This window comes from Xiphophorus maculatus, chromosome 6 (assembly GCF_002775205.1).
Source record: "Xiphophorus maculatus strain JP 163 A chromosome 6, X_maculatus-5.0-male, whole genome shotgun sequence".
In the NCBI taxonomy this organism is placed as follows: Eukaryota; Metazoa; Chordata; class Actinopteri; order Cyprinodontiformes; family Poeciliidae; genus Xiphophorus; species Xiphophorus maculatus.
Window position 1 is genome coordinate 14,279,632 of NC_036448.1, and position 26,912 is coordinate 14,306,543.

The following is a 26,912-nucleotide window of genomic DNA, read 5'->3' on the forward strand; positions in this document are numbered from 1 at the left end:
AAGTAGCAGATTGCACAAAATACTTTAAATGCAGACAAAGGTGCAGCTTTCTAGTTCAGGAGATCAACTGGGACTTGTCTTCTCTTAAAGTAGGGATTAATCTAGTATGTTTCAATATACCCCAAGGCCTTCTACCTAAGCTAGCAGGCCAGGCACAAAGAGCATTAATAAGAGAATCAGCAAAGAGGTCCATGGTGATTCCCGAAAACTTCAGAGATCGACAGCTCAGGTGGAAAAAAATGTTGTAGTAACTTTTTGCCGTACACTCCACAAGTCTTATTTTATTTAGGGGAGGAAAGATGATGCCATTTTTGAAACAAAGTTATAAGACGTCTTCTCTAGCAGGTTGCTACAAGCCCTGTAGCAGATATGACAAACGTGGATGCGGTCAGATGCTCTGGTCAAAGGATCTCAACTAGGTGGAAAATGCTGAGTATGGCCTGAAAACAAACATCCACCCTTAACATACTATTCCCAAAGGAAAGTGTGCTGGCAGTACTTTCATGTTGTGGGGATGGCTTTTTTTTTACATGCATAGAGAAGCTGGTCAGAGTAGGCAGGAAGATGGATGAAGCTAAATGCAGAACGAACCTGGTAAGACTCCAAAAGACTTAAGACTGGTGTGGAGGTTCACCTTCCAGAAGAATAACAACACAAAGCACACAGCCCAGCCGATTTCCTTAATTTTGGGAGATCGGTGACCAACCGATACTTACATGTGAAGCCGATCTTATACCCCCATCTTATTTACCTCAGCAAAGGGTCTAACCATCAACCACTGTCATCTTCTGCTCTCCCGTCAAATAGGTTTGACTGATAGACTGGCTCACCAGGTTATGTCTTCATGTTTGCAGTTAACAATAGTCACCACACAGTTGACAACTCAGCAACTTTCTTGCAATAGCAACATTTCAGACAAAAATAGATTTGTCATGTAAAATCCGAACAAAATTTGCTGAGGTTTGTGGATGTAATGTGACAAAATGGGAAAAGGTTGAAGAGGGATGAATACTTTGTAAGAATGCTGCCACTGGATGAAAACTATCTTGACATATAGAACGCAACGCCTTACATATTTAAATAAATCTGTGCTTATTATATTGACTCCGTTCCAGCAACTTTTTACTACAATGACTTAAACAGCTCTCATGCAAAATGTATGTATCTTATTCTCATCCAATGTGTATCTTAGTGGAGCATCGTTAAGCGTGTGAGGAAGATGTTATGAGAGGTTGGAAAACTAAATCTTGAAGGAAAAAAGCATTGCTTTCCTTAGTCATCTAAAAATGATGTATGGACAGATGTATTTCTTTTATTCTTTTCTTATTTCTTATGTAGTCAAGCTCTACATCTAACCACGTATTCATGAGCTCAAGTCTACATTTATAGGTCAGAGTATTCAAGTGAGGCCATAATGTGACACTTTTAGAGATAGGTTTAACCTTTTAGTTGGTCTAAATCTAGCAACAGAAAGTAAAAAAACTCGCAAACACTTACAAAATATAAGTTTTGTAAGTGTTTATATTTTACAAATTATAAGTGTTTCATAAACTATGGGTATTTGTCAGGGATTTTAATTAAAGGTAACCATGAAAACGACCATGGGGGCAACAGGAGCTCTACTCACTCTTTGATCTTACTTATTCAAATATGCTGACAAATTTAATTACCAATGTTTCATTTGGAATGAAACCATTATGACAATAAGAATACAGATCCCTCTTAAAGCATAAACATAGCATCAAGTTAACCAGCATGCCAATCCTAACCTCACTTTCAGCCCCACTGAAGTTGTCAATGGGCAGATCTTCATGTCTCCCTTGTTTCTGTGATTTACGAGAGGCCCTGTCTGTTCATGCTTTCCCATTCCAACTCACGACACTCTGAGCATCAATAAATGTCTGATAAAAATCAAGCTGCTCACCGGCCGGTCGCCCAATTATGCCCCAGTGTTTACAACTCCATCACAGCGAGAGCCTAACTGGGAAATCTGGGCTGTACCTCCCTCTTATTCAGATGACTGCCAGGGCCTGTTAACGTTCTGGGCTCGGTGAGATGTAATAGTCTCAGGGAGAGCACAGGAGGCTGCAGGTGGGCCACAACGCCGCTTTTCATCATCCTCACATCACGGCCAGTTCTGTGTTCAATGCTGTCCAGAGATGTGGATATTTTACCAGATGGATAGAACTGAACTGGTGTGCTTTTTGCTGATGAAAAGCAAAAAAAAAAATGATGGAATAAATCAAGAGGATAATTTACATAAAAGAAATGAGCCCTGCTTCTTTAACCATGCAGAGCTAAATATAAGAAGCTATTCGTGCATCTGCACAAAAATCTAATTTTCCAAAATTAGTTCTGTATTATTGATCTTTTTAGTCAGGGCATATGAATAATTACATTTTGGATTAGATTTATACATATTAGATTGAATTTTCTATTTAGTCTCTGGAGGTTTTTGACCAGCTAGACTTTTGTCATAAAACACCATGTCCAAAGGATTTTGTATTCATCATTATTAACAGAAATCTCCAGAATTCCCAGAATTCTGTGTTTTCTCCAGAGACTGCGTCATAATTTGGTCCAATTAGGTTGCAAAACTACTTAGATAAAGTAAATGTTAACTCATGTTAAAAATAACTGCACTGACTGAGACTCCAGTAAGGTCAAATCTTTGAAACTTGACTGGCTTAATAAGGACAGCAGACCTTTTGTTGACTGTATCCTTTCAGACTATGGAAAGGAAAGAAAAGCTGCTGCAAATACACAAAAGTCATTTGCTGCTCTTTTTATTGAATCTGTAAATTGAGTTTTTATGCAAAACCAAAATAACACAAAACACGTCCTAATTTTTTACTCTCAGATACCAACTTTCTTACCAGAGTATATGCCAAACAAATACTCCAAACCTTAAAGCAATGTTCTACGTTGGAGCAAAAAGGGTAAATTGATTAAATGTTGTTTTTTTTTTTCCAGTGGAGATGTCATTGTAAAATGGCTGTAAGTCCTTGATGTTTCTCTATGTAAGGGAAACTGATGATGAATTTTAAATGTTCTTTAGAGCTACTTTTTCACAGGGATTTGTTCTTGTAGCTTTTGGCATGCCAAAGTTCACAGTTTTATTAACATTGCACCTCAACAGAGCAACTGCATCACAATGAGTGGTGGATAAGTAAATGTGTTAAATATTGTTGCACATGAACATATTCATCAGCAAGGTGACACGTCTTTGCTGTTGAAAAAACATGAAAGCTAAAAGTAATATCTGTACAGTAACTTGCAAAATATAAGGTATTTAACTTTAAATTATTTATATTTATATGCAGTAACAGCAATTAGTTACAGTTTATTTTTACCCCTGTTAACACTGAGTCAGACTCAAACCTGTGAAAAACACCAAACTATGTAAGTTTAACTCTGGACAAACAACAGGCTAAATTCTATTAAAACTGAAGAGAATCAACTAATGACACCAGAGGCATTTCTACTTAAAAAAAATAAAGAAATAGAACCCACTGGTACAGGATGAAATATTTATGGCCCTTCACATAAATTAACTCCAAAATCAGAAGGACTGTTCTGCTGCAAACCACAACACCAAACAAAACCTGGATTTATCTGACAATAAGGCACTCAACAAAATATAAGTTCAAATATCTGAGTCAGCAAACAGGCGCCTCCCTGTACAACACCACATCAGAATGGCCATCTGGCCCATCAAACATCATGATATCAATACTAGCTTTAAAATAGCAACATAAACTCAAACAAGGCAACAAGGACCAAATTAATGTTACCAATTAAAAGAAACGTTACCAATAATCCAGAGTAGCTTTAGCTTTATGCCAACTCAGCAACATAAGCATAAAAAAATACAGCAATGTTGTCCAGCTGATTAACAGAAAAACTAAACAACGAAAAAGAGAGCAATATGGTTGCTAAAACTAATAAAGCACACTGAGCAACAGACGCTGTAGCTTACCGACCATCTGTAAAATCCTCTGCATTGTCATTCAAGGTGGGGATTTAAGATTCCCTCTGCTGCCATTGTCGCCATTTTCAACTTTATTACCATAGCAACAAAGAACTTATCGGGCATGTACTATGACAGGGGCACTGATTTAAGCGATGCGGATTGGCCAAATGTTTATTATTTTTACCTAGCAACCACACACGATTGGCTAGTTAGCTTCCTCCAGAAAACAACTAACAAGAGTCTGTCCGGGAAAATTCACTGTTGAAAAGAAGTGGTAAAGTTGCGTTAGTAGTTGAGATTACATTGAGATACACTATTTAGTGGCCAATTTATTATTTTTTAATTAATATTTATATGTCATTTTTAGATCCTCACCTTTCTGCCCTACCCAGAAACGACAAATGATGGATGTTCAAATTTCTGTATTTTTAAAGCCATAGGCCTACTTGCTACAGTCTGATTGCGAACAGTAAGTTTGCACGTTCTTTCACTAATATGTTGTTGAAATAACTTTAGAATGAAAACAATATTCAGTTTTTATTTTACTAGGAGTTTATCAGATTGCCACATCCTGGCTTTTTAGTATTACCTAACTCCTTCACCTTTGTTGTAAAGCCTTAAAAGGTTTGGGTCAACAACTAGTTCATTATTTCATCTGTATTGAAAAAATTGAGAAAGCAACCCCAAAGCATGATGCTGCCACCAACATCTTTCACTGTAGGTCTATGTTTAGTGCTGCTCATGTCTGTTTTTGAGCCAAACAATCCACAAGGAATAATGGCACAAAAGCTTTGGTTGGTTTCATTAGAAAACAAGATTTTGAGGTGTTAATTAAAAAAAAAAACATTAAAAATACTAGAGATTATTGTCATACATAGAAGATCGGTGATGTTAAAGGGTGTAGAGGGAAAGACTACCACCTGCTGGATGCAATAATAATACTACAAAAGAAGGTGCTTAAAAGTATATTTAAAAAATAAATAACACCAAGTAATCTAAGTTACATTGACAGAATACTGATAACATTTAGTAAAAAGTTGCGTTATTTTTGCATTATGTTGGTTATAGATCAATACCAAACAGGAAGTGGTTATCAGCAGCGGTTTGCACAGACATTTTGGAGGGCAGGTGCTCAGGTGGAAAAGAAGTCCATGAGACTATTGAGCCCCCATTTATGTCTTACTCTGCCACTGTGGACTTGTTTAATGTTGCTTGCAGCTTCAGTGACTGTCAGGCAATGTTACTCTGAGGAATAACATGATGACAAGGCAGTCAAAGGCATAGACGAACCAAGCAGCTACTTAGCGCCCCACACAAATGATTGAATTTATGTGGGGCCCTAGAATGTCATAATTTTAGAGCCAGACTGTGGCTCTAAAATTATGACATTTGTTTACTGCAAATAAAAATCTTACTAAATTTGATTTAACAAAATCAAGAGACGTGAATTAAAAAAATTCAGTTTGGTTCATATTTAAAGATTAGTCCAAAGAAAATCAGTTTGGGTGTTGTGTTACCATAGCTGCAATCTTATGGTAGGAGTTTAATCAATTGTGTTTCAACTTGGTTTGTTCTCAAATACACCTTGGCAAATAATAACCAGTTCTCAGTGATTGTTCTTAAATGCGCCAAGATCTGCCTGACTGGAGTGAAGGAAAGCTAGAGAAGCCCAGAGTTTGCTGAGTTACTGCAGGGCGAGTCCAACAGCTTCTCCATGGGTTAAAACAATAACCCACTGGGGAAATCCTTGGTAGTTTCGTAAACCAATCCTCCCCTGACCTCAATTACTCATACACTGGGTAACACAGTGTACTAATGTATTTTTTTTTTTTTTTTTTTAAAGTAAGAATTCAAAAGTCCGAGATGCAGTACTTCACTACAGTAGCAGTAGTGCTTGGAAGATTTATTGTTACAATCTTCTCTGTGTCTGATGATAAATTTGAGTTATTTTCCAACCTTGATCATCACATTTTCTTTTTTCAAATTGGCAATGATTGCTTTGTCTGCACTTGTGCTCAAGTTGAGGCAATAACCTACTTTCTTTTAGCCTTTATGAAGAATTATGGCAAATTGACATAAAATTTTCTCAGTTCTTAACTTGGTGAAGGAAATGTTTTATAAAATTTTTATTATTTATTTTGCCGTGAAATCAATGACATATTGTTGAACTGAATCAAAGTACAAAGATATTCCTTTTTTAATCTCAAAACTGCAATTAGTGCAGCAGTTGGTCTTGTGAAATATTTTGAGAAATCAGCTAATCCCTCTGACCTTTGCTATTGCAGAACAACTGCTGTGTTGCTTATTTCTTTGTGTTTTAGTTTAATTTATTCAGAAACTTCACAAAGCATAGTTATTTACCGAGTTGTTTTTGCTGACCAATCACCTGAATAAATAATTAGTGGATAACTGGAACGTGCCATAAATAGACAATGCATCTAAATTTGCTGATATAAAGGTTTTTGAAAATCTAGTCTGCTAAAAAAATATGTGGCTAAGTGTATTGCGTGTATTTACTGAAAGATGTGCACAATTTTCCAACCTGACAAAATATTCTCCAACTTGATGGGGTTTTCAATATTTGTGTGATGAATAATCTTCAGTTATAGCGATTGAAAAAGCAGAATGTAAAAACCCTTAATGTAACTACCTCAAAGGGAATTATAAGATCTAGCCATTTTCTTCTATTATTAGAAACCTGTGCAACACAGAGGAAAAAAAGAAAAAATTAAAACTAGATTTATTTACTGCTTCTCTGTCATAGTCAGCTAAATTTCTCAAAATAATTTAGCTGCAGAAACCTTGGATTTTCACTGGCATGAACATGTTTTGAATTTAATTATTTTTTATTTCTAACAACCTGTATGACCCCTAAAATGTTTTATATGAGACAAAAGAAAACAAAAAAACTATATATTGAAAACTGTTTACAAGTATTATGCTTTTAAACCACTACAATACTGTTCTGTTTCTGTGTGTGAGCTACATGACAGCTATTATTTAGCTGCAGGTGTTTGCATTTCAAAGGACTGAAATTAAAGTTTAAGAAATTTATGTTATCAGTAATTCACTATTTCTATTTCTTGTTAAACATTTAGCAATTTGTCCATGCACCAAAGACATTTATTTGTCATTGCTTCCAACTCCTGGTCATGTTTTAAGCCAGCAATAATAGAAACTATACTGCTCAAAAAAATAATTGGTTTATTTAATAAATGATTTATTTTTTTGAGCAGTGTATGATTCTCTCCTCAGATACATGACATCTATTCTACTTTTTACATTGCTTTAGCTCATGAAATAAAATGATTATTTTAATTTATCTCATGGGAATCTTATCTCTTTAGTTAAGTAAGTAAAAGACACTCTTGTCAGCTACAGAATGTACCATAATCATGATATTAGTGGAATGCAATACAAATTTTGCAACAGGCTATTCGGAATGCATTGTGTGTTCAATATTACATTGCGTCAGGAATTACCATTTTCAATGTCAATAACATATTCAGTATTTTGCATAGACCTGCACTTTTGACACAGATGACATGACATAGAAAAGGAAGATGAAAAATATTATTGGGAGAATTGCACTAACATGAAAAAGGAGTGAGGAGACTATCAATGCCAAATTATACCATCTTTACAATATATATGATCATTGCATGATTTTCTAACACAGTGAAGTGAAGCTCTAGAATAAATGAAAATATACATTTATTTTCAAAGTAAAACAGAAATAGATTAAAAAAAAGATAATGTTGAAAATTTGAATCAAACAGGAAGTGCTTTTGTTTTGAAGAACCACACATTTATTTGTTTATTTTTACCCCTGATTATATGAGATGAAGAATGGTTGTAAGACCCGCATCTGACACTTTAGATATGAGTTTACTCAAGTCAAGTATAATTAATGTACATGGATGTACATGGATGTTAAAATTATCCCGATAGTCCTCTGCACACTTACCAAAAACAAAAACATGGTTGACAGCCACAAAGCAAAGGAAAAATAGTCGTCAAATGAGAGTATTTGAATATTTTATTAATATGTAGAAAATGTTTTAAAAAAGGAACTTTATAGTACATGTTTAAGTCAAACTAGAGCTAAATTTGACAGTAATATTCAAGGTTATCCAACAACAAATTCTTAGTTTAAGTCTACCTAAGCTTTCAAACAGTCAAAATCACATTTTATCAACATTTACATGTCCATGCCAGCATTGTTCAGATCACTTCAAGTTACAGTTTTTTGATTAAGCAAACTGAGCATGTAAACTTGTGGTATTTCTTCTTCAGTAGTTTACAGGACCGAGCGTGACTGATGTCACAGCAAGTGGAAAATGAAGAACAATTCAACAACTTAAACAATTCTTCTGTACAAATGACTAAACAGTGAATGTCTTTAGGTTTCCAAGAATTAAGATGTTTAAAAAAAATTACAGTGACTCAAACAGATGAAACTTTACATGGTGCAAAAAAAAAAGAATATTATTAATTCCTATTTTAAATCAAGTCAATATTTGATGCTCTTTTTAATTGCATTTTGAGGCATACCTTAAAGAGAAAATGGATTTGAAGAATTTATTAAATTTCCTAAAACAGCGTAGAAGAGAAATATTATCAGTTCTCCAAAAGTTAGTGCCATGCGAAACAGTATTTAAATATTAAAAAAATTGAGATTTGACCATTTTATATATACAGTGAATAAAATAAATATTTAGCATGTCAGTGATTTTTTCTCCTCAACAAATATATTTGTGATCAGACATTAACATGAAATTCACAGTATATGTTGGTAACTACCCAAGTAATCCATGCTTTTAAAGACATCAAACACATAATCTATATAAATTAAGTTATGAGCAAATACAGTAGACGTTAGTGTAAAGATATCAAGCAAAGAGCTCTTGCGCCCTCTTAGTGTCAAATGATTTCACCTGGCTTGGTTGTAACTACATACTGTATAACCTACGAACACATTACAAAACTGTTGCACAACAAGCGTCTCATTATGAGGAAAATAGACTAAACTCTCTTAATACCTCTGCAACCTTTTTGTTGTAAAGCATAGCGACTGGATTGCCTACAGGTGTATTTCTAAATTGATGAATGCTTCAGTGAGCACCTTTGGAGCTGCCATACCCAAGCAGTAACCAAATGCTAATTTCTCAGAATAAAGTGAAAAAAAAATAATAATAATCAGAAAAGTTGTCCAAGAGCCACTGAAAACCACCCTAAAACACCATTGATATATGGAGCAAAGAAAATAATGGTGTGTATCTGTCTTTCAGCATATCATACTGACTGAGTTCATCTAACAGAAAACAGGGAAAGGAAAATATGGATTTTTTTAGTCTGACAACAAACTTGAACTCTAAACTGGTTTCAGAAATGGAAAATAAAGCGGATAGAATTGAATTTAATCCAATTGAAAATCTTGGGAATAACTGAAGATCAGAAAGCATAGAGAAGCAAACAAGAACCTTCAACATTTTAAAACTTTTGGATAGAAATACTTATCAAAGCCACACCTAAGCAATGCCTACAATCTTGAGTATTTTTCACTACCAACAGATGATTTTTTCCCCCAGACATAAAGAAAATAAACTTCTTTTTTTTTTGTATGTGTGGAATACTTGGATAGGTACAAGAATCTGGTGTGAATTTCATGCCAACACCCTGAATATAAATATATGCATTAGAAAAATTAGGTGTTCAGTGTTTATTTTCCCCACCATGTGGACATAAATAAAAATGACAATTCTGTTTTTATTTGATTTACAAGCACCTTGGAATTTGCAATGAGAGATATTGCCAGAACACAAAATACAAATTGTTTCCTTTAAGAAGAGCTTCCAGACCTTTATTCATTTATACAAATCCCAAAGAAGAGAAATTTATCAAAACAGGTAATTAAATAGGCACACACACACATATTAATCTACTTCACTATAAATAACTAAGAGAAGTTTATTGCATGAGAAAGTCTGAAATTCTCTGACAATAAAAAACCAATCATCAACATGGGAAAGGTTTCATGTTGATTAAAAGGCTTAAAGTGGAAAAAAGCAATTTAAATCTATTTTTAAGTAAATTCAGGGGCAGCTTCAAGATAGAACAAAAGATAAATATGTGCACAAATATATTCTAAAGACATTTGTTGTTCACTCTCAAGCTCTTGGTAGTATTTCAGTCAACATGCAGTAGGCTCCATTCATCCCTTAGCACAACAGTGGTTAGAAATACCCTGTTTTTAGCAGGAATTCCCCAGTGGGGTTTCTTTGTTGGCTTCCATCGAATGGGGTCAGTGAAAATAAAAGACAGTTCAACTTCATATCTACATGAGTATATTAGTAGTAGTAGTAATAGTAGTAGTAGAACAGGGGAGGGCTAGTATTTTCAATCTCTAGAAAAAAAAATAGAGTCTGATTGGTTGGTTTACTTCAATCAGAGGATTTACTGAGAAGAGTAAAGGAGATAGAGAAAATAATAGGAAACAAAGTATTTGATTACCCAATAAATGAGACAAAATGGTGTTTAGAGTGACTATGACATCGGTTTCTTTCTTCCAGTCATGTTTGTTTTGTCTGTCTTAAACTCAAGCAGAAAGACTGCTGTCAGCTGACTGGCCCCGAATGCCTTGTGTGCCACCATGAACACATGGTTGGTTGGCAAGCCGTAGATTACGCCAACCCCACTAAAAGGAACACATTCCCAGCAGTGTTAGTGGATTTCTTTGTTTCACGAAGCAGCTTAAACAGTGAAGCGAGTACAAGGAAAACTTGGCTTCACTCTTCTGTTCTGCTTTCTTTGTTTAGTTCATTTCAGCAAGCAGCAGGAGAGGAGCCAGACTTAAATCTGCACTATGCCCATACTGACTTTGTTCTAAATAGCATTTAGAAAATCTTACTTCGCATTTGGGGGAATCACAATGACTACAAAAGGGCTTGAAATGTGGGGCAGTATCAAGACAGCCTTGGTGACAAAACTAACAGAGCTTATTTTCAATCATTAAATCTTTATTACGAAGGCCTTTGGTTAACTGTTGCACCTATCGCCATTATTTCTGCAAGAAATCCCTACGTCAGCAACAAAGTTAAAATATTTTCTGACTAATTTGCTTGGAAATAAAATCAAGTGAGTATAAAATGCCCATGAACAACTAAATGTGTTTACCTAACAGAATGAACTGCAATAGCTTAGCTGTGTTTCTGCTCTCTGTGCAGACATTGTCTCAGTAGGGCTACCAAATATATAACAATGTGTAAAGAAGATGATTATTCTCCCTCTGCTTTATGTAACTCATCTAAAGTAGTTTACATTACACATGAAACAAATAAATTACAAGGCAATGAAGATGTTGCTGGTGAATTATTTGATTAATGATTATTTTCTATATTCAATTTTGCTGTGTAATGTTTTTTTCTGACTCAGTCCAGTATGTTACTATTTTTGAGTTAACTTAATTGAGGTTCATAAATCAAGGCATCAAATTATAGATGGACTCAGTCACAATATTAGCTATAAAAATATATTTATATATATATATTACAGAGTTTTAAGGGCATATATTATTGATTTCAGTGTTATTTTGTAATGGCTAAAAAAAGCGTAGTATTTTACTCTTAGGAACATTTCTGAGCACAATTCAGCATCTCAAGGAAGGAAAACTCTAATATTAAGGTTAAACCAAAACATCTTCGTTTGCATTCCTCCCCCCCTCCCCCCCCCTTTTTTTTTACAGCAGTTACAACCATTGTCATTCTGAGTACTTAATACATTACATACATTGTCTTCTAAGTAGAAGTACAGCAGGAAAAGACAGCATATGCTGGGCAGGCGGAAAGATCAACAGAGTTTGGATGTGGTGTCAAAACCTCTCTGCTATTTTCTGACCATATCCAGGTTAAAATAACAAGTTGGTAAAGTATTAATTTATGAAATTTGCTAAATGAAATATTAGTAGCTTTGTTTAATTGCTCATTCCTTCAGTCTCTGCGGCCTCACTAACGAGATGTGGCACAGTTTAATTCCAGCCTGCCTTTGCGGTCAGAGAGGCGCACAGTTAGCAGAGATTTAACACCCAGTATCATCTAAACTCCATTTATCCACAACTCATGGCAGGGCGGAGGTGGTTTGTTTATACAGTGGTGGATCGTCTCCTCTTACTGCTGATACTGCGAAAGTTGAAGGGCCTCATCTTCATCTCCACAAAGGGAATGGAAAACTCGTGGCCTTTCCAGTGGTACCAGTTGATACCCTGCAAGAGTGGAAATAAAACTTAGAGATGCTGCCTCTATCTGAATACTTTATGCTCTAATAAAGACTAACAGGGCTAATGTACAAATCTGATAATAAAGAGCCTTCTCAATATAACAGAGTAGTCTTGCTGCTTGGACACAATTTATCAAGATGGTAGTTCAATAACTACATTTTAGAAAAATGACTTCAAATAAAAAAAAACATTTGTTTTTACTTCACAACAGTAAAGTATTAAATTGGTTGGGCACATTTTCCCAATTTGCCTACTTAAAATTTACTCTCTTTTCCAGTCAGACCACAGTTTCATAATTGTTTAGTTAAAAATAAATCAGTCATAAAAAATTCACTGAAGCTAGATGAGAATGAAACTTAATTAAGCTAATTACAAATGCTGCACAGCAACTAACATGCATTGTGTTTAGTTAGCTTGTGTCTGTTTGCTACTTCATCACATTTATGTTCTCTAGCAGAAACCTTTGTGGAATATAACTTCAAGCAGCTTCAATATGATTAAGCCTATAACGATCATGAAATTGTGTTGTGTTGGTTTTACTTCACAGAAAATTAAAACTGTAAAGTTGGATTTAGCATGAAAATTGCCTCCTCTTTTTGAGTCAGTAATATTTGTGTACTGCAACTTTTATAGCCTATTGAAGAAAAAAACAAAAAAAAACATTTAAGATCAAGGCTCAGAAAGGAAATGTCATAGTTTGTGCAGAGAAATGTTAATTTTAGTTACAGTAGCATGTCAGAAATACAGACCAGAGCTGTGATTTTAAATATACAATGGCATTATAACTTTTGTTTAACTAGAAACTTTCTGAGGAAATATAGACGGGGCCTGAGAAAGTGTGCCCGTTGGAAACCAGCGTTCTGATGCTGGTTTCCAACCAGCACTAACCAGCTAAAGTAAGCTACAATGTCCTGAATAGCACGTGGAGAGTCACAAGCATGTTCAGTAACATGGACTTACCCCAATCAATACGTTAAAATTAGAGTATAAGCTAAAATTAGCCTAAATGCTAACATTCAGTAGCATGTGGGGCATCACTAGCATGTTGTCTTACATTGACTTCCTCCTTTCAGTATACTAAACATAGCTAATACATAAAAAAATATATTTTAGAGAAAAGGCTAATACTAGTGGCGGCCAGGGAAATGCTAATATTTTTCCTAACGTTAATCTCTTAACATTAACACCTATAATAGTTTTATACTAGCCCTTTTGTGCATTATGTCCATCTGCTTCTTCTCGTCTGCAGCCTTTATAAGATTTTCATTTTAAGTCTACCTTCATTCTATATTTGCTTCTGCATTTCTTTTACTTTAAGATGTCAAAAGGAAAAAAAGCAGAAGCGGAGAGGGAAAAATAGGACTTCTCAGAAGCCTTCGTGACTCAGCCTGATTTTTACTTCACACACACACACCCCCGCGCACGCACAAACACCAACTGAAAAAAACACATTCATGGCTTGTACAGCGTTTTCTGCACGAGGCTGAAAAAAGGGTGGACATAACATCAAGGCTTGATATGGCTGTTCCTGAGTTTATTATAAATAAGAAAATATTTTAAATTACTTTGTCTTTCATTGCAAAAAATACTCCTCCAGAGTAACTAGAAGCATTTAGAAGTGTTCAGATGATTTGAACCCTCTTCACAGTGTTTTGTGGATCATATTTTTCCTTGGAGTCCATAACAAGAAAATCTGTGCAGCAGTTGTTTCTGAGCTGCTCCACAAGACCACTCAGGATGCTCTTTCAAGTGTTTTAATTTGCTAATAATTAGTCTTTCAATTCAAGAGGTTTTAACCTTTAATCAGTGTGCTGTAATGGCTTCCTTTCATGTCGATTTTCGCAAATGCCAAAATACACTTTGAAAATGTCAACCTTTTCAAATGAGGACATTTAGTTTAATAGGCAATTGATTCAAATGGCCACAAAAATACCAAATATAAAACCTAATCAACCACACCATATGGACAAGAGAAAATACAGAAATTTAGAGAAAATAGAATAAAAAAAACATACACTCTGTGTATGGGAAGACAATAAACTGTTGACTTGTGTATTTTTACTGATGTAAGCACCTCCTGGCAATATGTAAACTTGTCGTAGCATGTTGCTCTGACACCATTAGCAGAACACTGATGGCACTTTGACAAAGCTTTTCTAACCTTACAGAGCAATTCCCCACTATATTCACCACATGTGCCGATACGCAGGAGCACTTTGACATATGGTGGTTCTGGGCAAGATAGTCAGGATTGTTGGAATTGAGTTCACACCCTCTAAATGTCAGATGACTACTCTTCCCACTGGGTCACAGCCGCCCAGGGACAGTTGCTGCACTAACATTGTTGACAAAATACTATGAAATGATACAGAGACGACTAAACTTGAACCAAATGACACAAGTTTGCAGTCAAGTAAAGACAAAAAAAATTCTTTATTCAAGACCACAGTAAAAAAAAAAATCCTAAAGATTTATAGGAAAACAGATTAATACTATCACATTGTTGACAAAAAGGTAAAAGCAGAATCTGCAAAAAAAGCCTTTGTCCCTAACAGCCCAGTGTGTCAATGCTTTGAAAGGAGTTTTTATAATGGTTGAAATGATTCATAGACAGAAGATTAGGTCAAAGTTTGTAAGTTAGAAACTAAGGACAGGAAAGTTTTGGATTTTGTTAATTTAATGGACACAAGCATAAACTTTTGGGGGATTACAGATTGTCAACAGCTTGCTTTTTTAGATGACCTAAATTACAATATATCCTCATCACTTCAATCCTCAAAGTTGAATCTACATCATATAATTATTGGTTAAAGCCACTAATCTAAAGGTAAAGAGGCCCAATTCTCAGAAGAACCAAACTTGTAAAATGGAACTGATTCAGAGTAAAGCTGAGAAATTGTCACACTTTTATGTTACATTTTGAACTGTGAATGTTTAAGGAAGGAAATGTAGTGAGTTAAAAGACAGACCTGACTGTGTCTGGATTCGCCATATTTTCCGTTGAGGTTGGCCCGGTGGCAGTTCTTGTACCACCAGGCTCCTTTGTAGGACAAGGCACAGTTAGTGACAGCGATGTCATTGTCTCTGTCTTTAGTTGAGAATGGACGGCCCTGGTGGTAGCTGAAAGAGTCACCTGTGATCAGGGAAGAGTGGGACAGAGAACATTTAATATCATTGGGACGACCACAATTAACAGTAACATGATTCAGTAAAGTAGCAGGGATATTAGAAGTGAAGCAGAAAGAAGTCTTTGTGAAGTACTCTGGGTAACAAATACTTGTCACCCAGGAAAAAAAAACATAAATTACGTAAGTGTCAATTCTTAAATAAAATTAAGGGTCAGCTTTGAGTGTTGAAGATCTACATGCTGAAAATGTTCTTTATGGCCAAACCGCTTACCAGCAGTGCCATTATATTCTCCTATCCTGAGCTTGTAGAGGTTTCTTGCGTCTCCAATGGAAAATTTGTCATAATTGGCATAAACTGATTCCTGTCCGTCCCTCATGTCAATTCTCAGCTCATAGCGTCCCTGAGAAGCAATCTTCTGGATGTTATCGAGACCTGTAGAAAAACAAGTAATTGTTTAAAACATTAAGTAAATGTAGGAGAGTAAGTTTCAAAAAAAGATTCAAGAAATTAATTGTTCACAAGGCATATGTGGGAGGAACAGCTGTAGAGAAGGCTGAAAAACCAACAGTGGTAAGCATAGCTTTAAGATTACTGAGAAGCAAAGATGATTCAAGGGCCTGCAGGAGATTCATACAGGGCCTGTATGAATTCAGTGCTTCAAGAACTACAACACAGATTTATCCACAAAAACAATTTAGTTCCTTGTGCTGAACCACTTGAACAAGTCTATGTCCAAAGCATCCTACCTGGACTAAAGTACTTGAGAGTACTGGAGCAAAAAGTACTTGACGTTGCTGGGTAGTTCAAAGTCCTTTTTAGAAAGAAAAAGCAAAACTCTACAGTCTAGAAGGTAATGGCTTGTTGAGCTATGTCATCTAATAGTGAGGATACACTGTGTTTTATATCAAGTCCAACGTCTGTGTGAATGCTTTCCAGGAAACTTTAGAGAACTTTATTCTTATATGCTGACAAATTTTTTGGATATGCTGATCATGTTCGAGCAGGACTTTGTATCCACCTACGCTGTAATATTCTAATTTTCGGTGTTTTAAGACTGTTAAGATAACAGAAATGCAAATATATCATTCTGGGTGTAACTAATCGGTATAATGATCTAGAGTTTCCATTTCTGAGTTGAATTACTGAAACAAATGAACATTTCAATATTTATTCCAATATAATGGAGTATTAGGGCCCTTATAAAGGAAATAAAGTCATAATTTTATGAGAATAAAGTTATATGACAATAAAACTATGAGAATAAGGTCATCAGACAAAAAAGTCAAAATAATATGATAAAAAAATATATTACCAGAATAAAGTCATGAGAGTGAAGTTGTAATTTTATAGGAACTCCTACATGAAAATAATCAAAAAATAAATTTTGAAATGGGGAACATTGTATGCATCTTTATTCTCGTAATATTATGAAGATATTCTCTTCATAATAAATTACTTCTTAGCCTGGCCTTAATACTCCATCGTATTCTGATGTTTTGAAATGCCTCATCATCAAATGTAATATTTCTCAAAGTTAAATTAAAGGCAGCCAATGAAAATAAATGTGTTTGAGTAAATAAGAAACATTAAGAGCGATTTCTTGTATATCTGTATTATTATTTAACAAATGTGCAAATTGTTGAGAGACTACAGGCAGCTTAAAGTTGAGAGTTTTTCTGACTGTAAACAGCCAAAACATTCACAGACTTTGTGCTCTAAGATGCAGCTCAATGTCAGTCTTTTCGCCACCAGTTTATGAGGGTGATAGGTTGTATCCCGATAAGTGCATCTGTCAAATGTCTCTGTCAGCTGCCGTGTATGACTGACACTGCAGAGTGGTGGACGCTGTTGCCACCTGCCCTCCTCCAAATACCACATCTTGCAACTCACTGAGATCTGTGTCTTTGCTTGCTATCTCAGAGGCAACAGATACAAAGCTTGTTTGAACCCCAACATGCGATAAGGCCCCACACCAACCTGAGCGATTGGAGCTGCTTTTGATATCAGATTACAACAAGCGCCCATTTGGAAAAAGAGCGTCCCTCTCTGCTTAACCTCTAGCAGATGCATCACATGTGCACTTTAGATGAACCAACCTGAGAAAAGATTTGACAGGAATTGAATCGCTAGCCTTTACTGATAAGAAGTAGTGCAGCAGGAAAACTAAGTCTGCTGTAATACAGTATGTCAATGGAAGAGAGATACAATCGATGTTACAACCCAGGGGCACTTAGGGCGACGGGAAAAAGCAATTGTGGTAATAAAACTGAGCTTAACAGTGAGTCGCTTTTAATTTCTGTTGTATAACATAGTTGTGTTATCAGCAATTAATGCACCACCCATCATTTCTACATTTTTTTAATGCTTCCTTCTTGAGTGGAGTGACCGAAAATGCATTTTGACACACGATTGAGCCCCTGTGCTATTATCTTCCATTTTATTACCGGCCTCACTCCCACACTTATGTAGAAACAATAAGGGGAGAATTAAAAGGCAAAAGGATGGGATAATGATTACAGATTGCTCCCAGCCACCCAAATGTCTCTTTTATTACATCATCAAACTAAAACTGCGTTCAGCAGAGGTCAGCGAGCATGGTGCAAATAAAGAGCACAGTTAAAAATGATCATCCTCAAACTACAGCAGATAATTATCAAACTCTTTACCGCTGGCCAGTCGAGTGGCTCGTCTTTTCAGTTTGAGTGGATTTAATATCTGTGTTTATGGTTCCTATTGTGCAGTAAATTGCTATTCTGAGTGCAGAGGTGGTGATTAGCTGAATGTTTGCTGCAATGGCTCCCCAAGGCTATAACTGTGATCTAATTTATTGACGCCTGCACACAGTGGAACTACAATGACCATGGGCAAGATGTCACTAGATATACATTAATAACAATAAAAAGTTCTGAGGTCACTTCTTAAATGGTAACTACTGAAAGGAAAAATATAATACAATATTTGGTATGCTTTAAAAGTTAAATACATAATTTAACTAACCACCTACAGTATGTCACTGTATATATATATTTTTTTTAAAAACTATATTTGTCTTGGACCACTTCATTTGGCATATTGTGCTCAACTTGGCTTCACTGAGTTCATATTTCATTAAATACAATTTGTAAATATGAATTATCACAGGATTTTCTTTTTCTGAGACACCCCTCTGTAATTCAATAACATATTGCCTTCTCTAAGTTGGCGGCTCTGTTTCCGTTTGATTATTTTTGAATCTTTTTTTGGCAAGGTGTGGGGTGACCAGCATGGAGAGTTGTAGACTTCTCAGTGATGTTGCCATACTCAATTGCATTGGCATGAAGTTTTGGTGTTTTCAATGTAAGAATAAACATTCACAATTTTAATCTTTGGCAAATGTGATTTGAATATGGTTTTATAAAACTCAAAGTGACAAGTTTTTATTAACTCGAGTAACAAATCCGAGACAAGTTTCACATGAGTTTCACACCAAGGCATTGTTAAGAAGAGAGGCTGAAACAAGGCAGACATTATTATGATCATAAACTAGAAATTAATGCATTCATAGAAGCATTCAGTGGCAAAATTAAATCTGTTGTATCCCCTATGATTACAGTGGAATTAGCAGACAGGTGGTCCCAATCTAGTGAAATGTATTTACTTAATACCAGAAAATCTGGCAGCTCTTATGAGAGCAGAATTCCTTGGCATTTAGTTTGTGTGGATCATTCAAGTATGGGTTATGTCACTGAGATAAAACTTCAGCAATGATAATGCTTTTATCTGTAAGACTTAGTCCAAATAATGTAAAGTCTATTATTAACCAATGAGTCCTAAAAGTTGAGATCTTAGAAACTTCACCCTGTGTCATTTTTCGCAGTAACCATGGATCTGTTACCGCCGTCAAAATACATCAAGGTCTCCAAGGCTCAACTATTCTAACTAGCAGATCATTAGGCTAACATGACTACTTCATCTTTTCTTTCTAAATGTTTTGTGCCAAACAGAGTCTGCTGAGCTCCAAGCTGGGATGTTGACTAACGTCTGGCATTACAGAAAAATTCTTGATCCTCCACACCCAGAGGTTACATTAAGCAGCTTGTATGCACTGAAAGGACACAATTAGAGACCAAATATAAAAAAAACAACTCAAAAAACAGTAAGGGTATAGAGTGCAGCCTGGAAGGCAACAACAAAATAAAGAAAGGAGACAAAGACAGCTTTTTGTGGTGCATGTTCAGAGGAGGTGAAAGGACTCAGTATGAGCGACTCCACTGCAGAGGAAACAGGTCAGATAAAATTTTGTACTCACTGAACTAGATAGATTTTTTTCAGGGCTCTTTGGATTGTAATCTAGAGGCACAACCATTAAACATACAGTAAATCCATGTTAGTATGCTTCAGCGTAATGCCCCTCAGGTGGTCTTGTCGAAAAGCTCAGACACATCTGTGACTTACTATCTCAGAGAAGGTAAAGAATCTGGATTTCTCTCTCTATCTGAGCCTTTGCTTTAGCAGAAGATATCTCCCTTTTGTTTTAGCTAAAATACAAAAGCTATAGATAAAGAATGAATTTATGACAGTATGCTTTTAACATTTATCTTTGAACACTTTCCCTGTGGTGGCGCAGAACCAACATAAGAAGCTTCAGTTCAGCTTAATGACAAGTCAGACTACAGATTTAAAAATATCTGATAAAAGAAAAAATAACATATTATGCCGTCAGTTCCAGTTCATGATGTGTTAGATCTAAAACTGTCCTTTTAAGTTCTCATCTATTTTCTTACCAAGAGTCTGACTTAATAGTGTGCCTCCTGAAAAGTAAGAATCTTGCTTTTGGTGTAGGAATGTACAATGCAAGTAAGAAATTGTCATAAATATATGATGGACAAGAACCGCCTTATACATCTATAGCTGTTTTAGACAGTTCCTTTATTTCTTTAGTCGCCAATATTTGACGCTCATCACTCTATTTTGATTTCTTGTTCACTAGTATTAAAACTTACAAAATGAGCTAAAATTACTAACCAGCTAAATAACAAATATATATTAAAAAATCATACATCTTCAATTATACTAGTCAGCAGAGTGTGACGTCCGTCAGTTATTGTGTTTTGTCCTGAGGCGGAGCAGAAGGGGCGGGACCAGGATTCGCCAGGCCCAGCGCGTCCTCGGGATATAAGCAGCCTGCTTCAGCGCGTGGGGGAGAGAGGACAGGAGCTGAATCTGGCTTGGGGCTGAGCCGGCTTCTCCACCCAGCTTGATTCTACAGAGGTGGCTTTTCCCCCCAGCTGCCTGCCCACCCGGTTCTGGTTTGGGATGGTTTGTTTGACCTTTCTTTTCTTTTCGCAGGGCTTATCCGTGGAGCAATGACACCGACCACACGGGGGGGGAGGGGCACCCGCTTGTCGATGCTGGTCCTGTTTATTTGCTTGGATTGTACAATAAAGACTGTACTCTTTTATTGAGGGCCGTGCCTCTCTGGCTTTTTGTCGCGGCTCACGAGCCGGGTCGTAACAAAATGGGGGCTCGTCGTTAGTTGAACCTGGTTGCGTGTGTGGCGTTTCGTTTTTTTTTTTTTTTTGTTTTTTTTTCTCTCTGTAATCAGTGGGTGAGTGTTCATCGTGTACACCTGTTTGCAGCTTTGGTCCCTTGATAGGCGATAGAGGTGTGGCTCCTTTGGGCTTCATCTGGTCGTTGTCTTTGTAGTGTCGCTTCTAGGTGGTTAGTGTTAACTGTTTACAGTTATCTCGGGAGCACGTCCGTGGGATTCTAGGCAGGGAATCTGTATAGATTTCCTTTCTGGCCCGCTGGTTTAAGGTGCGTAACAACCCGCCGCCGAAAAGCGTGAAGACTAGGGATCAGCTGTTGGGTAAGTTTTTGTATATAGGCAAGAATAGTGGGGTTTCTCAGTCTGCCTTTTGGGTACACGACTGGGCACTTTTCCCTGGTTACTGTTTGCGTTTCGTTATAAATGATCATGACTTCTCTCTCTGAATTTTTTGATTCTCCCTCGGAGGAGTTTTTGGAAGGTTGCTCAAAAGAGCAATTATTCGAGATTGGAAAACATTACGGTGTGGAAATTGATGGCCGACGGTCTAAAGAGAATGTGAAGTCCATTTTGGTCGCAAATTTAGTTGAGAAGGACATTTTGCACAGCTCAGTTGGTGAGATTACAGCTAAACCTACTGTTTTACCTCCTGGTTTAACATTTGAGCAGCATAGGGAATTGCTGTTGTTACAGTTTGAACACGATAAGTTCAAAATGAAAGTACAACTGGAAGCAGAGCACACTAGGTTGGAGATCGAACGGACACGGTTAGATTTGGCTAAACAGAGTGTTGCGTCTGGAGTCTCTCGTTCTTCTTCCGTCGCTTCTGAGGCGGTTGATATGGAGTTTGATGTCATTGGGAATTTACGTTTATTGCCTAAATTTAATGAACTTGATCCAGATTCTTTTTTCGTCATTTGTGAGCGTGTGGCTGAGGCGCGCAGCTGGTCTGATTCTGCACGTGTGCTGTTGTTGCAGTGTGTGCTTGTGGGGCGGGCTCAAGAAGTTTTTTCTGCGTTGTCGGACTCTGATTGCCATGACTATGCTAAGGTGAAAGCTGCTGTTTTAAAAACTTATGAGTTGGTGCCTGAGGCATATAGGCAGAGGTTTCGGAGTTGCAGAAAAAACTCTGAGCAGAGTTACCTGGAATTTGCCAGAGATATTAAAATGCATTTTATGCGGTGGTGCGCGGCAGCAGAAGTTAAAACCTTTGAGCAGCTAGGTGAACTTGTTGTTTTGGAACAACTTAAAAACTCAGTTCCTGAGGTGGTTGCTACTTATATTTGTGAACAGAAAGCTCAGACGGCAGCTGCAGCCGCGGCGCTCGCGGATGATTACGTTTTGACCCATAAATCCCAGTTTCCGGCAGTAAGTGGTTTCAGGGGGGACATTGGGCGAAGCGATAGTTCTCGCCGTCCTGCTGGTTTGCGTAAGGTGGAAGTTAAACCTCCTGGTTCTTTTGACAGTAATGATCGTTGTAACTACTGCCATAAGCGTGGTCATTGGAAGGCAGATTGCCATCTATTTAAGTCTAGAACTCCAACATTTCAGTCTAGACCAGAGGGGGCGGGTTTAGCGGCACCTGTGTTTACAGGTGTTGAGAAACGAAAGGAATCGCCGCTCGTGGAGTCTGTGGAATCATATTTACCATTTATAAGAGATGGTTATGTATCATTGGAAAAAGGTGAAAAGAAAATACCTGTGAAAGTACTTAGAGACACTGGTGCGTTTAATTCTTTTATTCAGGCGGATGTATTGCCTCTCCCTGAGCACGCAGAGACGGACAACTGTATTCCGGTGAGGGATATGGGTTTGAATATTTTGTTGGTTCCTCTCCACAGGGTGTTTTTGGAGTGCCAGCTTTTTTGTGGAGAGGCTTTGTTGGCGGTGCGACCTGCGTTACCTATTGACGGGGTCTCGGTCATTTTGGGTAATGATCTAGCGGGTTCCAGCATGTGGACAGATGAATCACCCACACCCTCAGTCGGCAGTGAGCCGGAGTCTCAAAACTTGGATCGACAAGAGGAGAATGAGCGTGAATTGTCGAACGTTTTCACTGCTTGTGCTGTGACTCGAGCTATGTCGCGCTCTCAAGTGAACGGTGACAAGGACGCGCAAGAGGAAAATAAAGATTACAAGTCCTTTTTGCCTCTTGCTGATTTTCCATTTCCTGTCACTAGTACTGATTTGATAACTGACCAACGTGCAGATTCCTCATTAAAAGAATTATTTCAACAGGTTCGTCCAGAGGGGGCTGTGTCAGACCACGAAGGTGCGTATTTTCTTCGAAACTCTGTACTAATGAGAAGATGGGTGCCATATTTTGGTTCTGTGGAACATGCGGTGTTTCAAGTGGTAGTTCCCTCTAAATATCGTGAGGCACTGTTGAAAGTAGCACATGATGATTCTGGACATGCTGGTGTAAAAAAAACATATGACCGAGTCCTTAGACATTTTTTTTGGCCTCGTTTGAAGAGGGATATTTCCTCCTATGTTAGGACATGTCATGTCTGTCAGCTAACTGCAAAGCCTAACCAACCTTTGAAACCCACTCCTTTATTACCCATCCCTGTTGCAACAGAACCGTTTGAGCACCTAATCATTGATTGTGTGGGTCCCTTGCCAAGGTCGCGATCTGGGGCTTGCTATTTGTTAACTGTTATGTGCCAAAGTACTCGATATCCGGCGGCTTACCCGTTACGCACGATAACAGCAAAATCTGTGGTGCGTGCTCTTTCTCAGTTCATCTCCGTATTTGGCATTCCACAGACTATTCAGTCGGATCAAGGTACAAATTTCTCTTCACGTCTTTTTGGTCAGGTGCTAAAACAGCTTCGTGTTAAACACAACAGATCTACGGCTTACCATGCAGAAAGTCAAGGAGCGTTGGAGCGTTTTCATCAAACTTTAAAGTCATTGCTCCGTGCTTATTGTATAGAACTGGGGAAGGATTGGGAGGATGGGTTGCCATGGTTGATGTTGGCTGCTCGGGAGGTTACTCAGGAGAGCATAGGCTTTAGCCCAAATGAGTTGGTGTTTGGACACACCGTTAAGGGTCCCCTAGCAGCTGTGGCAGCGGAGTGGAAAGAACCAGAACCACCCCAAAATCTCATTGACTATGTGAACGGCTTTAGGCATAGACTGTATGCAGCGCGGAATTTGGCTAAGGAAAAATTGTCTGTTAGCCAACATAAAATGAAATCTTTGTTTGATCGTCGAGCAGTGGAACGCTCGTTTTTGCCCGGGGATCAGGTTTTGGCACTGTGTCCCATTATTTCATCTCCTTTTCAAGCGAAGTTTTCCGGCCCGTATACAGTGTTAAAGCGGCTCTCTGATCAGAACTACCTCATTGCAACGCCTGAGCGCAGAAAAACCACGCAGTTGTGCCACGTGAATTTGCTAAAACCATACTATGCGCGAGATCAGGTAAAAAAATCTCCCGAGGACATACACCCTGTTTGTGCGGTTAATGAGGTTTGTATGGCCACTTGTTCTAACGAGGAGACTGGTACCTTGGACAGCGCCATGACGCACGGGCGTCTTTCCAACTCGGAGTCGCTGCAGAAATTGGATGTGTTATTATCACATCTTTCTGAACATCATTCAAAACAGTTGAGTGAGCTGATTTATAGCTTCCCGGGTTTGTTTTCTGATACTCCTGGGCGTACAACTTGGTTGGAACATGATATTGATGTGGGTCAGGTGAGTCCCATAAAACAACATTTTTATCGGGTAAACATGGAGAAACGAAAATGTCTTGATGCAGAAGTGAAATATATGTTGGATAATGGGATAGCGGAGCCATCTTCGTCTAGTTGGGCATCTCCCTGCATTTTGGTTCCTAAACCGGATAATACATTCCGTTTTTGTTCAGACTATAGAAAATTAAATGCTGTCACAAAGCCCGATTCATTTCCACTTCCTAGAATGGATGATTGTGTGGATCAAGTTGGTTCGGCTAAATTCGTTAGCAGGTTTGACTTGCTTAAAGGGTACTGGCAAGTTCCTCTGACAAAACGTGCGCAGGAGTTAGCTGCGTTTGTTACTCCTTCTGGGTTGTATTCATACACAGTTATGCCGTTTGGACTTCGGAATGCACCCGCTACTTTTCAACGATTAATGAATTATGTGGTGGGAGATATGCCAGGTTGCGCGGTGTATTTAGATGACGTAGTGATTTATTCTGATACTTGGGAACAACACATGGAGCGCATTCACGACTTGTTTACTCGCTTGTCGGTGGCAGGACTTACAATTAATCTTGCTAAGTGTGAGTTTGCGAAAGCAACCGTGACATACCTCGGCCATGTAGTTGGGCAGGGTCAAGTGCGCCCAGTCGCAGCCAAGGTGCAAGCAGTACTGAACTTTCCTGTTCCTGTTACAAAAAAGGATCTCATGCGTTTTCTTGGTCTGGTCAGTTATTATCGTTGTTTCTGTAAAAACTTTTCTTCGGTAGTAGCCCCATTAACCAACTTGCTTTCTAAGGATGCCAAGTTTGACTGGTCTCCTTCTTGTCAGCATGCGTTTGAGCAGGTAAAGCAGCTTCTCTGTTGTGCTCCGGTTTTGGCTGCCCCACGCTTGAGTGTTCCTTTTCAGCTCCATGTGGATGCCAGTTATGTGGGTGCAGGTGCAGTTTTGACACAAATAGATGACCAGGGAAATTGCAAGCCTGTCAGTTATTTTTCAAAAAAATTTAACAAACATCAATTAAATTACTCTGTGATCGAAAAGGAGACACTTGCTTTAATCCTGGCTTTGCAGCACTTTGTTTACTTGGGGGGTGGTGCTCCTATTGTTGTATATACGGATCATAATCCGCTTACATTTTTGACGACGTTAAAATGTCCTAATCAACGTTTGGTTCGTTGGTTGCTCTTTTTACAGTCTTTTTCTTTGGATATACGGTACATAAAAGGACGAGATAATGTAGTTGCTGATGCGCTTTCTCGTGCCCCTGTATTGTAAACGACAATGCATCTTAGATCTGGATGATTTTTATTTATTTATTTTTTTTTTTTGGGATTCCCTTGTGGGAACCCATGTTTTGTGGGTGGGGGTGTGACGTCCGTCAGTTATTGTGTTTTGTCCTGAGGCGGAGCAGAAGGGGCGGGACCAGGATTCGCCAGGCCCAGCGCGTCCTCGGGATATAAGCAGCCTGCTTCAGCGCGTGGGGGAGAGAGGACAGGAGCTGAATCTGGCTTGGGGCTGAGCCGGCTTCTCCACCCAGCTTGATTCTACAGAGGTGGCTTTTCCCCCCAGCTGCCTGCCCACCCGGTTCTGGTTTGGGATGGTTTGTTTGACCTTTCTTTTCTTTTCGCAGGGCTTATCCGTGGAGCAATGACACCGACCACACGGGGGGGGAGGGGCACCCGCTTGTCGATGCTGGTCCTGTTTATTTGCTTGGATTGTACAATAAAGACTGTACTCTTTTATTGAGGGCCGTGCCTCTCTGGCTTTTTGTCGCGGCTCACGAGCCGGGTCGTAACAAGAGTGTAGTTTTGGCCACATAGATGTTGATTTGAACATTTCAGTAGTGTAGAATTTTGCTAGAAGCTTACTGATGGCAACTAAAATATGATCAATATCTACTTTGAAAAAGGACATTTGGATAAGTGTCTGTCTGTTTATATGCATATGACAATATTTGCATAAGCATTCAATGTTGCAACAATGAATAGTTCTGTAAGCCTTTGACTGAAACTGTAAATAAAAATGGGTAAAAGGCCTAATTCCCCACTTTCCACCCCTCATCATATCAATAATGTGTCAGATTTCCTTAAAACAATTCTGAACAAAAGATCTCTTTTGAGGCTCTGATTCATGCGATAAAATATTCATGCATTATTTTTATAAACCATCTGTACTCAAACAATAACACAAAAGGTGACCTGTTGAGCTCATGACTCATTTGCACATTTTGCAATGAATACAATTATAGTTTCATAATGAGATTTAGAGGCAAGCGAAAATGATTCAGCTGTCCATCAAAGGAATGGGAATGTTGAGTT

General features: G+C 37.8%; 2 protein-coding genes across 8 annotated transcripts in view; one reads left to right on the plus strand and one right to left on the minus strand.

Moving 5' to 3' along the window:
* Positions 1–8,359: 8,359 nt before the first annotated feature.
* The window catches only part of tnr (tenascin R), a 177,460-nt gene continuing 158,907 nt past the window's right edge, over positions 8,360–26,912 (minus strand). For all 6 annotated transcript variants that reach the window (XM_023335636.1, XM_023335634.1, XM_023335633.1 and 3 more), the window contains 3 exons: positions 15,648–15,809; positions 15,218–15,381; positions 8,360–12,233 (listed from right to left, as the gene is read on the minus strand). In XM_023335636.1, the coding sequence (XP_023191404.1) occupies positions 12,114–12,233; positions 15,218–15,381; positions 15,648–15,809 (446 nt within the window). In that variant the 3' untranslated portion in view covers positions 8,360–12,113. The remainder of the gene's footprint in view (positions 12,234–15,217; positions 15,382–15,647; positions 15,810–26,912) is intronic.
* On the plus strand, positions 20,461–26,351 carry LOC111608951. Of its 2 annotated transcripts, none has more exons than XR_002752924.1 (2): positions 20,461–26,146; positions 26,225–26,351. XR_002752924.1 is itself a non-coding variant. In XM_023335630.1 (2 exons), the coding sequence occupies exon 2, from the start codon at positions 21,328–21,330 to the stop codon at positions 25,867–25,869; it is 4,542 nt and encodes a 1,513-aa protein (XP_023191398.1). In that variant the 5' UTR covers positions 20,461–20,627; positions 20,706–21,327; the 3' UTR covers positions 25,870–26,351. The 2 variants fall into 2 exon arrangements, 1 of the variants encoding a protein (XP_023191398.1); XM_023335630.1 differs by having other exon boundaries at positions 20,461–20,627; positions 20,706–26,351.